The 15,844-nt window shown below is 48.7% G+C and overlaps 1 protein-coding gene across 8 annotated transcripts in view; it reads left to right on the forward strand.

The window, feature by feature from the left end:
- The window catches only part of ASAP1 (ArfGAP with SH3 domain, ankyrin repeat and PH domain 1), a 413,329-nt gene that overhangs the window by 306,077 nt on the left and 91,408 nt on the right, over positions 1–15,844 (forward strand). For all 8 annotated transcript variants that reach the window (XM_063921277.1, XM_063921278.1, XM_063921279.1 and 5 more), the window contains 3 exons: positions 323–397; positions 792–841; positions 7,800–7,929. In XM_063921277.1, the coding sequence (XP_063777347.1) occupies positions 323–397; positions 792–841; positions 7,800–7,929 (255 nt within the window). The remainder of the gene's footprint in view (positions 1–322; positions 398–791; positions 842–7,799; positions 7,930–15,844) is intronic.

Consider the following 15,844-nt stretch of genomic DNA (forward strand, 5'->3'; position numbering starts at 1 on the left):
ATATTGTGTAAATTTGCCTTCAGGCTATGTGTATAAGGTGCTTATGAAACAGTAATGCATTTTGTGTTTAGCCTTGGATCCTATCTCCAAGATGCAAATATTCCAAAATATGGAAAAATCCCAAATAATTCTGGTCCCAAGTATTTTGCATACGGGAGACTCAACCTGTACAGAAATAGTAGTTATTAGTTACAATGCCATGTTTTATTGGACGTTTATTCCCTTCTTACCCCTCTTACTAAATAGGTATTATTATTATTATTATTATTATTATTTTTTATTTTTTTTGTATTTCACACTACATTTTTGCTTTTTGTTACAGCTCCAGGGATTAAGCCACAATGTCATCTTCACGTTGGATTCACTTCTGAAAGGTGACCTAAAGGGAGTGAAAGGAGTAAGTACAACGCTAGCCGTGATCAGTGCTGATAGTAATATTGTGATATCCCGTCTGTAATATGGGCCATCTGGGGTACCTTCCGGGGTATTGGGTTTGTATGTTCTCCCTTTGTCCGAGATCGTTTCCTCTGGTTTCCTCCCACGCTCAACAAAATACACCGGTGTTGGTTGTGGTAGAGAAATTAGAGTGTAAGCTTCAGTGAGTCAGGGACCAATTTGAATCCGTATTCTCCGTACAGAGCTGTGTGTAATATGCCGGATTAATAAAGAGTAATAACGTGTTGCAGATAACATTGTGGTATTACTACTGTAGTTCTTTCTGTTTTACTTTATGCACTGTATGGCATTTTATATTTGTTTAATTTGGGAATATTTTTTTTCCTTTCTTTCAGGACCTTAAAAAGCCATTTGACAAGGCCTGGAAAGATTATGAAACCAAATTGTAAGCATTTTATATCTGTATATATATATTTTCCCTCTTATATTTGCTAAATTTCTAATTAATAGAACGAGAACACAATCCATTGTTTGCCATGAATTTGGCCCTGTGTAGTAATTGTGTCACGCTATGAAACGCTTTATAAGAATAGAAGACGACAGCACGTTATAGACTCGCCTTTGTTTCCTGCATTGTTCGTCATTTGACCCCCGCTGACAATATCCATTCGGAGTCTGCGAGCTAATACAGTCTATAGAGCTGCCCAGATAACACATTTTATTAGTATAACAGAGTACCGAGAGATTGTTCGGTTGCTATAGGTTACAGAACATCTTCGCTGTTTGCATCATGTTATTAAATTCCCCCCAGTGTCTGTAATTAATTATCACCCCAGAATACAAATCTCATCTTCTGGACACGCAAATGGAAAACTCACCTTATATTATAGACAGGAAGGCTATTGTAATGGCCCCTCCGCTATTTCCAGGCCTCAGATCTGGGATCCGGTCTCTAGGTCGACACTATCTAGGTCGACCACTATTGGTCGACAGTAACTAGGTTGGCAGGGTCTCTAGGGCGACATGTTCTAGGTCGACAGGTCAAAAGGTTGACATGGGTTTTTCACGATTTTTTTCTTTTTTTTTTAACCTTTTCATACTTAACGATCCACGTGGACTACAATTGAGAACGGTAACCTTGCCCGAAGCATGGCGAGCAGACACGGTGCACTAATTGGGGTTCCCGGTCACTCTACGAAGAAAACGACACAGAAAATATATAAAAAAACTCATGGCGATCTTTTGACCTGTCGACCTACTTACTATCTACCTTCCATACCACACCCCTCAGATCTTACCTGCAAAAACCTGCTCATCTGACAATGGCTCCTAACCTCCTACAGTAAATGCGTTGTCTGACTGCCAATAGGATGCTAGGGAGTCGGTAATCTATCATGTGGGTTACGGGATCGGTATTAAATGCCGGCTGTCATGATCCCGACAGCGGGATCCCATCTGCCGTAATTCCGGCAACGGGCCGAGAGCTAGAAAGCCCATTGCAGGCGTGCTGCGCTCGCCACAGATTCTATTCTCCCTCCATGGGTGTTGTGGACATCAACAGAGGGAGAATTGCCTGTGTCGTCGGTATTCCGGCGTCTGCATTTCACCACTAGTTGGGATCCTGGCGTCGGCATTGTGACCGCTGGGTTCCCGACTAGCGGTTTTTCTCTAACGTCCTAAGTGGATGCTGGGGACTCCGTAAGGACCATGGGGAATAGCGGCTCCGCAGGAGACTGGGCACAAAAGTAAAAGCTTTAGGACTACCTGGTGTGCACTGGCTCCTCCCCCTATGACCCTCCTCCAAGCCTCAGTTAGATTTTTGTGCCCGAACGAGAAGGGTGCACACTAGGTGGCTCTCCTGAGCTGCTTAGTGAAAAGTTTAGTTTTAGGTTTTTTATTTTCAGTGAGACCTGCTGGCAACAGGCTCACTGCACCGAGGGACTAAGGGGAGAAGAAGCGAACTCACCTGCGTGCAGAGTGGATTGGGCTTCTTAGGCTACTGGACATTAGCTCCAGAGGGACGATCACAGGCCCAGCCATGGATGGGTCCCAGAGCCGCGCCGCCGGCCCCCTTACAGAGCCAGAAGACTGAAGAGGTCCGGGAAATCGGCGGCAGAAGACGTCCTGTCTTCAATAAGGTAGCGCACAGCACCGCAGCTGTGCGCCATTGCTCTCAGCACACTTCACACTCCGGTCACTGAGGGTGCAGGGCGCTGGGGGGGGGCGCCCTGAGACGCAATAAAAACACCTTAGATGGCTAAAAATACATCACATATAGCTCCTGGGCTATATGGATGCATTTAACCCCTGCCAGTTTTTCCTTAAAAAAGCGGGAGAAAGGCCGCCGAGAAGGGGGCGGAGCCTATCTCCTCAGCACACAAGCGCCATTTTCCCTCACAGCTCCGTTGGAGGGAAGCTCCCTGGCTCTCCCCTGCAGTCCTGCACTACAGAAACAGGGTAAAACAAGAGAGGGGGGGCACTAAATTTGGCAGATTAATAATACAGCAGCTATATAAGGGAAAAACACTTATATAAGGTTATCCCTGTATATATATAGCGCTCTGGTGTGTGCTGGCAAACTCTCCCTCTGTCTCCCCAAAGGGCTAGTGGGGTCCTGTCCTCTATCAGAGCATTCCCTGTGTGTGTGCTGTGTGTCGGTACGTTGTGTCGACATGTATGAGGAGGAAAATGGTATGGAGGCGGAGCAATTGCCTGTAATAGTGATGTCACCCCCTAGGGAGTCGACACCTGACTGGATGGTCGTATGGAAGGAATTACGTGATAGCGTCAGCACTTTACAAAAGACTGTTGACGACATGAGACAGCCGGAAAAACAGTTAATACCTGTCCAGGCGTCTCAAACACCGTCAGGGGCTCTAAAGCGCCCGTTACCTCAGATGGTCGACACAGACCCAGACACGGACACTGACTCCAGTGTCGACGGTGAGGAAACAAACGTATTTTCCAGTAGGGCCACACGTTACATGATCACGGCAATGAAGGAGGTTTTGAACATTTCTGATACTACAAGTACCACAAAAAAGGGTATTATGTGGGGTGTGAAAAAACTACCCGTAGTTTTTCCTGAATCAGATTAATTAAATGAGGTGTGTGATGAAGCGTGGGTTTCCCCCGATAAAAAACTGCTAATTTCTAAAAAATTATTGGCATTATACCCTTTCCCGCCAGAGGTTAGGGCGCGTTGGGAAACACCCCCTAGGGTAGATAAGGCGCTCACACGCTTATCAAAACAAGTGGCGTTACCGTCTCCGGATACGGCCGCCCTCAAGGAGCCAGCTGATAGGAAGCTGGAAAATATCCTAAAAAGTATATACACACATACTGGTGTTATACTGAGACCAGCAATCGCCTCAGCCTGGATGTGCAGTGCTGGGGTGGCTTGGTCGGATTCCCTGACTGAAAATATTGATACCCTGGACAGGGACAGTATATTATTGACTATAGAGCATTTAAAGGATGCATTTCTATATATGCGAGATGCACAGAGGGATATTTGCACTCTGGCATCAAGAGTAAGTGCGCTGTCCATTTCTGCCAGAAGAGGGTTATGGACGCGACAGTGGTCAGGTGATGCGGATTCCAAACGGCATATGGAAGTATTGCCGTATAAAGGGGAGGAGTTATTTGGGATCGGTCTATCGGACCTGGTGGCCACGGCAACGGCTGGGAAATCCACCTTTTTACCCCAGGTCACCTCTCAGCAGAAAAAGACACCGTCTTTTCAGGCTCAATCCTTTCGTCCCCATAAGGGCAAGCGGGCAAAAGGCCACTCATATCTGCCCCGGGGCAGAGGAAGGGGAAAAAGACTGCAGCAGGCAGCCTCTTCCCAGGAACAGAAGCCCTCCCCCGCTTCTGCCAAGTCCTCAGCATGACGAAGGGGCCTTACAAGCGGACTCAGGAACGGTGGGGGGCCGTCTCAAGAATTTCAGCGCGCAGTGGGCTCACTCGCAAGTGGACCCCTGGATCCTGCAGGTAGTATCTCAGGGGTACAAATTGGAATTCGAGACGTCTCCCCCTCGCCGGTTCCTGAAGTCTGCTTTACCAACGTCTCCCTCCGACAGGGAGGCGGTATTGGAAGCCATTCACAAGCTGTATTCCCAGCAGGTGATAATCAAGGTACCCCTCCTACAACAGGGAAAGGGGTATTATTCCACGCTGTTTGTGGTACCGAAGCCGGACGGCTCGGTGAGACCTATTTTAAATCTGAAATCCTTGAACACTTACATACAAAGGTTCAAATTCAAGATGGAGTCACTCAGAGCAGTGATAGCGAACCTGGAAGAAGGGGACTATATGGTGTCTCTGGACATCAAGGATGCTTACCTCCATGTCCCAATTTGCCCTTCTCACCAAGGGTACCTCAGGTTTGTGGTACAGAACTGTCACTATCAGTTTCAGACGCTGCCGTTTGGATTGTCCACGGCACCCCGGGTCTTTACCAAGGTAATGGCCGAAATGATGATTCTTCTTCGAAGAAAAGGCGTCTTAATTATCCCTTACTTGGACGATCTCCTGATAAGGGCAAGGTCCAGGGAACAGTTAGAGGTCGGAGTAGCACTATCTCAAGTAGTGCTACGACAGCACGGGTGGATTCTAAATATTCCAAAATCGCAGCTGATTCCGACGACACGTCTGCTGTTCCTAGGGATGATTCTGGACACAGTCCAGAAAAAGGTGTTTCTCCCGGAGGAGAAAGCCAGGGAGTTATCCGAGCTAGTCAGGAACCTCCTAAAACCAGGCCAAGTGTCAGTGCATCAATGCACAAGGGTCCTGGGAAAAATGGTGGCTTCTTACGAAGCGATTCCATTCGGCAGATTCCACGCAAGAACTTTTCAGTGGGATCTGCTGGACAAATGGTCCGGATCGCATCTTCAGATGCATCAGCGGATAACCCTGTCTCCAAGGACAAGGGTGTCTCTCCTGTGGTGGTTGCAGAGTGCTCATCTTCTAGAGGGCCGCAGATTCGGCATTCAGGACTGGGTCCTGGTGACCACGGATGCCAGCCTGAGAGGCTGGAGAGCAGTCACACAGGGAAGAAATTTCCAGGGCTTGTGGTCAAGCCTGGAGACATCACTTCACATAAATATCCTGGAGCTAAGAGCCATCTACAATGCTCTGAGCCTAGCAAGACCTCTGCTTCAAGGTCAGCCGGTGCTGATCCAGTCGGACAACATCACGGCAGTCGCCCACGTAAACAGACAGGGCGGCACAAGAAGCAGGAGGGCAATGACAGAAGTTGCAAGGATTCTTCGCTGGGCAGAAAATCATGTGATAGCACTGTCAGCAGTGTTCATTCCGGGTGTGGACAACTGGGAAGCAGACTTCCTCAGCAGACACGACCTCCACCCGGGGGAGTGGGGACTTCACCCAGAAGTCTTCCACATGATTGTGAACCGTTGGGAAAAACCAAAGGTGGACATGATGGCGTCCCGCCTCAACAAAAAACTAGACAGATATTGCGCCAGGTCAAGGGACCCTCAGGCAATAGCTGTGGACGCTCTGGTAACACCATGGGTGTACCAGTCAGTGTATGTGTTCTCTCCTCTGCCTCTCATACCCAAGGTACTGAGGATCATAAGAAGGAGAGGAGTAAGGACTATACTCGTGGCTCCGGATTGGCCAAGAAGGACTTGGTACCCGGAACTTCAAGAGATGCTCACAGAGGACCCGTGGCCTCTACCTCTAAGAAAGGACCTGCTCCAGCAGGGACCCTGTCTCTTCCAAGACTTACCGCGGCTGCGTTTGACGGCATGGCGGTTGAACGCCGGATCCTGAAGGAAAAAGGCATTCCGGATGAAGTCATCCCTACCCTGATCAAAGCCAGGAAGGATGTAACCGTACAACATTATCACCGTATTTGGCGTAAATATGTTGCGTGGTGCGAGGCCAGGAAGGCCCCTACAGAGGAATTTCAACTGGGTCGTTTCCTGCATTTCCTACAAACAGGACTGTCTATGGGCCTAAAATTAGGGTCCATTAAGGTTCAGATTTTGGCCCTGTCGATTTTCTTCCAAAAAGAACTGGCTTCAGTTCCTGAAGTACAGACGTTTGTCAAGGGGGTACTGCATATACAACCTCCTTTTGTGCCTCCAGTGGCACCTTGGGATCTAAATGTAGTTTTGGGATTCCTAAAATCACATTGGTTTGAACCACTTTCCACTGTGGACTTAAAATATCTCACATGGAAGGTGGTAATGCTGTTAGCCCTGGCTTCAGCCAGGCGTGTCTCAGAATTGGCGGCTTTATCCTATAAAAGCCCTTACCTAATTTTTCATACGGACAGGGCAGAATTGAGGACTCGTCCTCAATTTCTCCCTAAGGTGGTTTCAGCATTTCACTTGAACCAGCCTATTGTGGTGCCTGCGGCTACTAGGGACTTGGAGGACTCCAAGTTGCTGGACGTAGTCAGGGCCCTGAAAATATATGTTTCCAGGACGGCTGGAGTCAGAAAATCTGACTCGCTATTTATCCTGTATGCACCCAACAAGCTGGGTGCTCCTGCTTCTAAGCAGACTATTGCTCGCTGGATTTGTAGTACAATTCAGCTTGCACATTCTGTGGCAGGCCTGCCACAGCCAAAATCTGTAAATGCCCATTCCACAAGGAAGGTGGGCTCATCTTGGGCGGCTGCCCGAGGGGTCTCGGCTTTACAACTTTGCCGAGCAGCTACTTGGTCAGGGGCAAACACGTTTGCTAAATTCTACAAATTTGATACCCTGGCTGAGGAGGACCTGAGTTCTCTCATTCGGTGCTGCAGAGTCACCCGCACTCTCCCGCCCGTTTGGGAGCTTTGGTATAATCCCCATGGTCCTTACGGAGTCCCCAGCATCCACTTAGGACGTTAGAGAAAATAAGAATTTACTTACCGATAATTCTATTTCTCATAGTCCGTAGTGGATGCTGGGCGCCCATCCCAAGTGTGGATTGTCTGCAATACTTGTACATAGTTATTGTTACAAAAATCGGGTTATTATTGTTGTGAGCCATCTTTTCAGAGGCTCCTCTGTTATCATGCTGTTAACTGGGTTCAGATCACAGGTTGTACGGTGTGATTGGTGTGGCTGGTATGAGTCTTACCCGGGATTCAATATCCTTCCTTATTGTGTACGCTCGTCCGGGCACAGTATCCTAACTGAGGCTTGGAGGAGGGTCATAGGGGGAGGAGCCAGTGCACACCAGGTAGTCCTAAAGCTTTTACTTTTGTGCCCAGTCTCCTGCGGAGCCGCTATTCCCCATGGTCCTTACGGAGTCCCCAGCATCCACTACGGACTATGAGAAATAGAATTATCGGTAAGTAAATTCTTATTTTTAACCGCTTCCCATATTTACATATTGCATCTATGAAATGTTACCGTTTTCTTGTTTTTATTTTGTTTGTTTAGTACAAAAATCGAAAAGGAGAAGAGGGAGCATGCAAAGCAGCATGGGATGATCCGCACGGAGATAACGGGCGCTGAGATCGCGGAAGAAATGGAGAAAGAGAGGAGACTGTTCCAGTTGCAGATGTGTGAGGTACAATAAGTGTGTCACATCCCTGTGTGCCTATACTGTATATCTAAATATGTGTATGTGTGTATGTATGTGTGTATGTATGTGTGTGTGTGTGTGTGTGTGTGTGTATATATATATATATATATATATATATATACTCTGTGTATGCTATAATATATATATATATATGGCCGGACGCACGTTTTTTGATGGAAACATCCACCTTTATCACGGACCCTTTGTGGACCATGTTGGCTACCTTTGAATAGGTGCAGACATTATTGGTGCATTATGTGGTGGTGTGCTGGTCTGTTTAGCTTTTCAAGCTGAATTGTATCGTCTTTTATCTATTGTTTGGATCAAGAACCCTTGCATATACTTTTTTGTTCCAGATGTGTTTGCAGTTTTTCACTTTTTGAATTGTAATATATACTGGTGTGTGTGTGTGTGTGTGTGTGTGTGTGTGTGTGTGTGTGTGTGTATATAACACCGTTTCTGGGTCTGGCACTCCTCAATCCCACAGGGTATTTGCTCCGGTGCCCTCCTTAAGCGGCAATCGCTCAATGTATAGTCTGTAGAAGGCGGCACTCAGAGACTTTCACAAATTCTGTAACGTGCTTTTAATGTGTGTCAACGTTTCGGGAGCTGTGTCCTGAGGAAGGGAGTACGTCTCCCGAAACGTTGATGCACATTAAAAGCACGTTACAGAATTTGTGAAAGTCTCTGAGTGCCGCCTTCTACAGACTATATATATCTATATATATATATATATATATAAGTCAGTGTAGATAGGCTGCAGTTGAGAGACTTGTAAAGTACAGGAGCCAAACTGCTCACCCGCACTGTACTGAATATCAGCGTTTCAGAATCTAATCTTTTGTCAGGATATCCTGGCGAAAGATAAAATTCTGAAACGTACGTGTCTGCGTACAAGTCCTTCGTTTCATCTTTTTCATTGACGGTAATCCCTGCAGTGGTTTTGAGTCCTAAGTGGCGGTCCTGGCACTGCAACTAGTACGCAGCGGAGATTTACCTCCTAATTAGTGGATAACATTTGCCAGTGACATGGCCACTGCCTGAGAAGCTAAGAACGATGATCTACAGGCCTCTTTCAGGACTTCTAGTCTGCTTTGCTGCACCTCTGTGTTGTGGGGTGTGGTTCCACTGCGCCCGTGGATTCTGATATGAGGGCCGAGGAACGTCTTTTCCATCTGGGTTTTCAGTTGTTTTTTCAGCAGTGTGGCTGGACATAGAGTCTAAGTCGATCCCGGTGTCCATTTCCCTGTTGGGCCATGTCGGAGTTGCTCAACCTGGAGTTCCTCTGCTTTATGATATTGCATTTTTGTTGTATTCCACAGTAGACTCAGTTCTGCTTACAGTGGTTGGTTCTCCGGGGCTTCTCTTCAGCTACAGTGTTTGATAGCTGTCCTTCTGGATGTCCTGTCTGCTTGTTCAGTCTCAGGGATGGTTTCTGCAGAGACTGGGTTGGCCCTAGCCTTGGTTTTTCTGGAGTTGGTCATCTAGACTGGCTAGTTGTTACTACTCTGTGCTGGGACCCACAATTTGGACTAGCACCGGTTAATTGTGTTCATCGTTGCCAAGTGTTTTTGGAGTCGGAATCTCAGCTGCTGTATGCATTGCCTTGGTTCCGAGCCTGTTCCTGGTACGGGAGTCTCGGCTGTTCTACGTGTTTTCTCCATAGGGGTATTAGGGGCATACAGCACCAAATGCCTCTTTCCTAAAGGGCCCCATACACTTATGCGCCATGTCCAACCGTCATGTCGCAGGCGGTCACCACGGCAGCCTCCCGGGCGGCAGGATCGCCCAAGTTACATTGTATGTTGTCCTTTTGCATATGATGTATCTTGGCCGATCCCAGCCATGCCTGTGGGGTCGGACATGATCGCTAGTGCAGCACGGCAATCTGGACGATCCGATCCGATGCTCACGGGAACGCAGATCGGAAACACCTCCAAAATGTCCGATTTTATCCGATATTTCTGGCAGAATGCCCGAAATTTTGTTCTAGTGTATGGGGCCCTTAAGGTTTGTGTTTTTTTTCTCTCCTCATTTTTAAGAGGGAGCTAATATGGCTGACTGCCTTTTATGGCACAATAGAAGCCTGGATGGTTCAAGGTGATCATCAACTTTTGCTGTTCAAGGACTGGGTCCAAGTCCTCCAGGGTTCTATTTCTTTTACTGGGACTGCGTGCTGTTTTTCATGCCCTATGTTTTGAGACTCCCTGATGTCTTCTTCTCAGGGTGAATGAATGTCTGGTTCTGTTTCCTGACTCCTTGGTTTGGTCTTCGCAATGGTCTGCTTACAGTCCATTTCCTTTTTGTTTCTTCGTCCTTGAGGCAGTCGTCTGGACTTGGTCAGGCTGCTTCGGCTTTGCCATTACTTTGGCTTTGTGTGGTGTGCTGAGTCCATTTGCTTTCTGGCTTCTCCAAGTTCTTCTTGTTATATTTTTGGAGCTTCTTCTGTGAAAGACTCGCACTGTTTGCTTATGTTTTCTGTGGCGTATGTCGGTAATACCAGCTATTTGTTAGGCTAAGGCTGTTGCAGTATTAGAAGTCTGGGAGTCCCGTGCTGATTTGGTGTCCACATTAGGTTGAGCACCAGGATGGTGGCTCTAGTTTAGCTCAAGACACCAGTTTATTTAAGACAAGTTACCCGGCCCAGGTTTGAAACAAAGCAGGTCTAGGCCCCACGTTGATCAGAAGGGGAATTGCACCTGTGTAGGGCCGGTATATGTCAGCCTAGACATGAAAGCAGGACACTATCTCTTTATTATGTTACATGAGCTTTATGCTTGTTTCTTTCCTGTGTGGTTTTCTTTCCTTTGGTGCTTGGTCCTTCCTTGCTGCGTGGCTCCCTACTGAACCCCAACTTACTGTTTTCTGTTTCTAATAGGCCCCCTCTAGGCGAGTTGTGGCTTCATCATGGGAGCCGCTATGCCTGACAGCTTGGTCCTCTGTTCACCAAAAGGTTCTACACTTTCTTGATTTCCAGTGTTCGCATCCAAGAATGCTAGTTTTGGTCGGAAAGTCTTCGGTTCAGGTTTTTCTGATCATACCCTCCCCTAGGGGCAGCTTTTAACCGACACATAGTCCAGTGTCCCCTAGACTGGATGAAAGCAAAAACTGGATTTTTGTACTTACTGTTAAATCCTTTTCTCTGAGTCCATCTGGGGGACACTGCGTTTTTACCCTTATGCCCAGTTTTTTGTTTGTGGGTTGGTTGTGGTTGAGTTGTAAGTAGGGAGGCCAATCCCGGGCCGTTTTTTCAATGCAGGGATTCGGGATAGAAAAACGCTCAATCCTGGGATTCCCGGGATTGCAGTAGGGAGCAGTGTAGGGAGCAGTGCTGGAGGGAGGGTGTAGGTAGCGGTGCGGGACTCGGGAGGGAGGGTGTAGGTAGTGGTGCTGGCGGGAGGGTGTAGGTCGTGGTGCTGGCGGGAGGGTGTAGGTCGTGGTGCAGGAGGGTACTGTAGGTAGCTGCACGGGAGGGAGGGTGGGTGTAAGTAATACTACTCAGTATTAGGTGGGCGGCAGCCATGGACACACTGAACGCGGCGGCATTTCAAATGAAGCGCCGGCCGCCAGCCAACCAGAGCTGGCGGACCGCCAGCCAATCAGGGAAGTGGCCGCAGCAGTTGCTCCTGATTGGCTGCTGCTGCTGCGGCAGCTTCCCTGATTGGCTGCCGGTCTGCCAGTTCTGATTGGCTGGCGTCCGGCGCTACATTTGAAGTGCCGCCGCGTTCAGCGTGTCCATGGCTGCCACCCGCCTAATAGTAGTAAGTAGTATTACTTACACCCACCCTCCCGCACATGCGCAATGTAATCCCGTGAATCCCGGGATTGGAGGCTCCAATCCCAGGATTCAAATCCCTGCATTTAAATCCCGATATTTCTCTAACGTCCTAAGTGGATGCTGGGACTCCGTAAGGACCATGGGGATTAGCGGCTCCGCAGGAGACTGGGCACAACTAAAGAAAGCTTTAGGACTACCTGGTGTGCACTGGCTCCTCCCACTAAGACCCTCCTCCAGACCTCAGTTAGATTTCTGTGCCCGGCTGAGCTGGATGCACACTAGGGGCTCTCCTGAGCACCTAGAAAGAAAGTATATTTAGGTTTTTTATTTTCAGTGAGATCTGCTGGCAACAGACTCACTGCAGCGTGGGACTAAGGGGAGAAGAAGCGAACCTACCTAACAGGTGGTAGTTTGGGCTTCTTAGGCTACTGGACACCATTAGCTCCAGAGGGATCGACCGCAGGACCCGACCTTGGTGTTCGTTCCCGGAGCCGCGCCGCCGTCCCCCTTACAGAGCCAGAAGCACGAAGAAGGTCCGGAAAATCGGCGGCAGAAGACTTCGGTCTTCACCAAGGTAGCGCACAGCACTGCAGCTGTGCGCCATTGCTCCTCATGTACACCTCACACTTCGGTCACTGATGGGTGCAGGGCGCTGGGGGGGGGGGGCGCCCTGAGGGCAATAAATAACACCTTGGCTGGCAAAATATACATCATATATAGTCCCAGAGGCTATATAGATGTAAAATTACCCCTGCCAGTATCACAGAAAAAGCGGGAGAAAGTCAGCCGAAAAGGGGGCGGGGCTTCTCCCTCAGCACACTGGCGCCATTTTCTCTTCACAGTGCAGCTGGAAGACAGCTCCCCAGGCTCTCCCCTGTAGTTTTCAGGCTCAAAGGGTTAAAAAGAGAGGGGGGCACTAAATTTAGGCGCAATATATGTATACAAGCAGCTATTTGGGGAAAAATCACTCAGTTATAGTGTTAATCCCTGCATTATATAGTGCTCTGGTGTGTGCTGGCATACTCTCTCTCGGTCTCCCCAAAGGACTTTGTGGGGTCCTGTCCTCAGTCAGAGCATTCCCTGTGTGTGTGCGGTGTGTCGGTACGGCTGTGTCGACATGTTGGATGAGGAAGGTTACGTGGAGGCGGAGCAGAGGCCGATAAATGGGATGTCGCCCCCTGTGGGGCCGACACCAGAGTGGATGGATAGGTGGAAGGTATTAACCGACAGTGTCAACTCCTTACATAAAAGGCTGGATGACGTTAACAGCTGTGGGACAGCCGGCTTCTCAGCCCGCGTCTGCCCAGGCGTCTCAAAGGCCATCAGGGGCTCAAAACAACGCCCGTTACCTCAGATGGCAGACACACAGATGTCGACACGGAGTCTGACTCCAGTGTCGACGAGGTTGAGACATATACACAATCCACTAGGAACATCCGTTACATGATCTCGGCAATGAAAAATGTGTTACGCATTTTCTGACATAAACCCAAGTACCACATAAAAGGGGTTTTATTTTTGGGGAGAAAAAACAGCCACTGTTTTGTTCCCCCATCAGATGAATGAATGAAGTGTGTAAAGAAGCGTGGTTTCCCCCGATAAGAAACTGAAAAAAGTTACTGATGGCGTACCCTTTCCCGCCAGAGGATAGGTCACGTTGGGAGATATCCCTTAGGGTGGATAAGGCGCTCACACGTTTGTCAAAAGGTGGCACTGCCGTCTTAGGATACGGCCACCTTGAAGGAACCTGCTGATAAAAAGCAGGAGGCGATCCTGAAGTCTGTATTTACACACTCAGGTTATATACTGAAACCTGCAATTGCCTCAGCATAAATAGTGCTGCATGCAGCGTGGTCTGACACCCTGTCAGATAATATTAATACGCTAAGACAGGGATAATAATATTTGCTAACATTGAGCGTATTTAAGATGTTGTCTTATATATAAAGGATGCACAGAGGGATATTTGCCAGCTGGCATCCAGAATTAATGCAATGTCCATTCTGCCAGGAGGGTAGTAGAAACCCGGCAGTGGACAGGTGATGCTGCATTTAAAAGGCACATGGAGATTCTGCCTTATAAGGGTGAGGAATTGTTTGGGGATGGTCTCTGGGACCTCGTATCCACAGCAACAGCTGGGAAGAAAAATTTTTACCTCAGGTTTCCTCACAAAAGCCTAAAGAAAGCACCGTATTTTCAGGTACAGTCCTTTCGGCTTCAGAAAAGCAAGCGGGTCAAAGGCGCTTCCTTTCTGCGCAGAGACAAGGGAAGAAGGAAAAAGCTGCACCAGTCAGCCAGTTCCAGGATCAAATATCTTCCCTCGCTTCCTCTGAGTCCACCGCATGACGCTGGGGCTCCACAGGTGGAGACAGGTGCGGTGGGGGCGCGTCTCGGGAACTGCAGGGATCAGTGGGCTTGCCCACAGGTGGATCCCTAGATTCTGCAAGTAGTATCACAGGGATACAGGCTGGAGTTCGAGACGACTCCCCCTCGCCGTTGCCTCACATCAGCCTTGCCTGCTGCCCTCGGAGAAAGGTAGTACTGGCGGCAATTCACAAGCTGTACTTCCAGCAGGGTGAAATCAAGGTACCCCTCTTTCAACAAGGCCGGGGTTACTATTCCAAAATGTTGTGGTACCGAAACCAGACGGTTCGGTGAGACCCATTCTAAAATTGAAATCCTTCAACACTTATATACGAAGGTTCAAGTTCAAAATGGAATCACTCAGGGCGATTATTGCAAGCCTGGAAAATTTCAGGGTATCACTGGACATCAAGGATACTTACCTGCATGTCCCTATTTACCCTCGTCACCAGGTGTACCTCAAAATTGTGGTACAGGATTGTCATTACCAATTCCAGACGTTGCCGTTGGTCTGTCCCCGGCACCGAGGGTATTTACCAAGGTAATGGCCGAAGTACTTATCCCGTACTTGGACGATCTCCTTATAAAGGCGAGGTCCAGGGAGCAGTTGTTCGTCGGAGTAGCACTATCTCGGGAAGTGCTACAACAGCACGGCTGGATTCTGAATATTCCAAAGTCACAGCTGGTTCCTACGACGCGTCTACTGTTCCTGGGTATGGTTCTGGACACAGAACAGGATAAAAAGGGTTTCTCCCGGAGGAGAAGTCCAAGGAGTTGGCGTCTCTAGACGTTGACCTCCTAATACAAATACAGGTATCGGTGCATCTATGCACGCGAGCCTTGGGAAAGATGGTAGCTTCTTACGAAGAATTTCCATTCGCCAAGTCCCATGCAAGGATCTTCCAGTGGGATCTGTTGGACAAGTGGTCCGGGTCGCATTCTCAGATGCATCGGCGGATAACCCTGTCTCCAAGGGCCAGGGTGTCGCTGTGGTGGTGACTGCACATCTTCTAGGGGGCCGCAGATTCGGCATACAGGACTGGGTCCTGGTGACCACGGATGCCAGCCTTCAAGGCTGGGGGGCAGTCACACAGGGAAGAAACTTCCAAGGCCTATGGAAAAGTCAGGAGACTTCCCTACACATAAATGTTCTGGAACTTTGGGCCATTTACAATGCCCTAAGTCAGGCTAGACCCCTGCTTCAACACCGGCCGGTGCTGATCCAGTCAGACAACATCACGGCGGTCGCTCATGTAAACCGACAGGGCGGCACAAGAAGCAGGATGGCGATGGCAGAAGCCACAAGGATTCTCCGATGGGCGGAAAATCATGTGTTAGCACTGTCAGCAGTGTTCATTCCCGGAGTGGACAACTGAGAACTTTCTCAGCAGACATGACCTCCACCCGAGAGAGTGGGGACTTCATCCAGAAGTCTTCCAAATGATTGTACACCGTGGGGAAAGGCCACAGGTGGACAGGATGGCGTCCCGCCTCAACAAAAAGCTACAAAGATATTGCGCCAGGTCAAGGGACCCTCAGGCGATAGCTGTAGACGCTCTGGTAACACCGTGGGTGTACCAGTCGGTGTATGTGTTCCCTTCTCTGCCTCTCATACCCAGGGTAATGAGAATAATAAGAAGGAGAGGAGTAAGAACTATACTCATTGTTCCGGGTGGCCAAGAAGAGCTTGGTACCCAGAACTCCAAGAAATGATCTCAGAGGACCCATGGCATCTGCCGCTCAGACAGGACCTGCTGC

The sequence above is a fragment of the Pseudophryne corroboree genome, chromosome 5 (assembly GCF_028390025.1).
Source record: "Pseudophryne corroboree isolate aPseCor3 chromosome 5, aPseCor3.hap2, whole genome shotgun sequence".
Lineage (NCBI taxonomy): Eukaryota > Metazoa > Chordata > Amphibia > Anura > Myobatrachidae > Pseudophryne > Pseudophryne corroboree.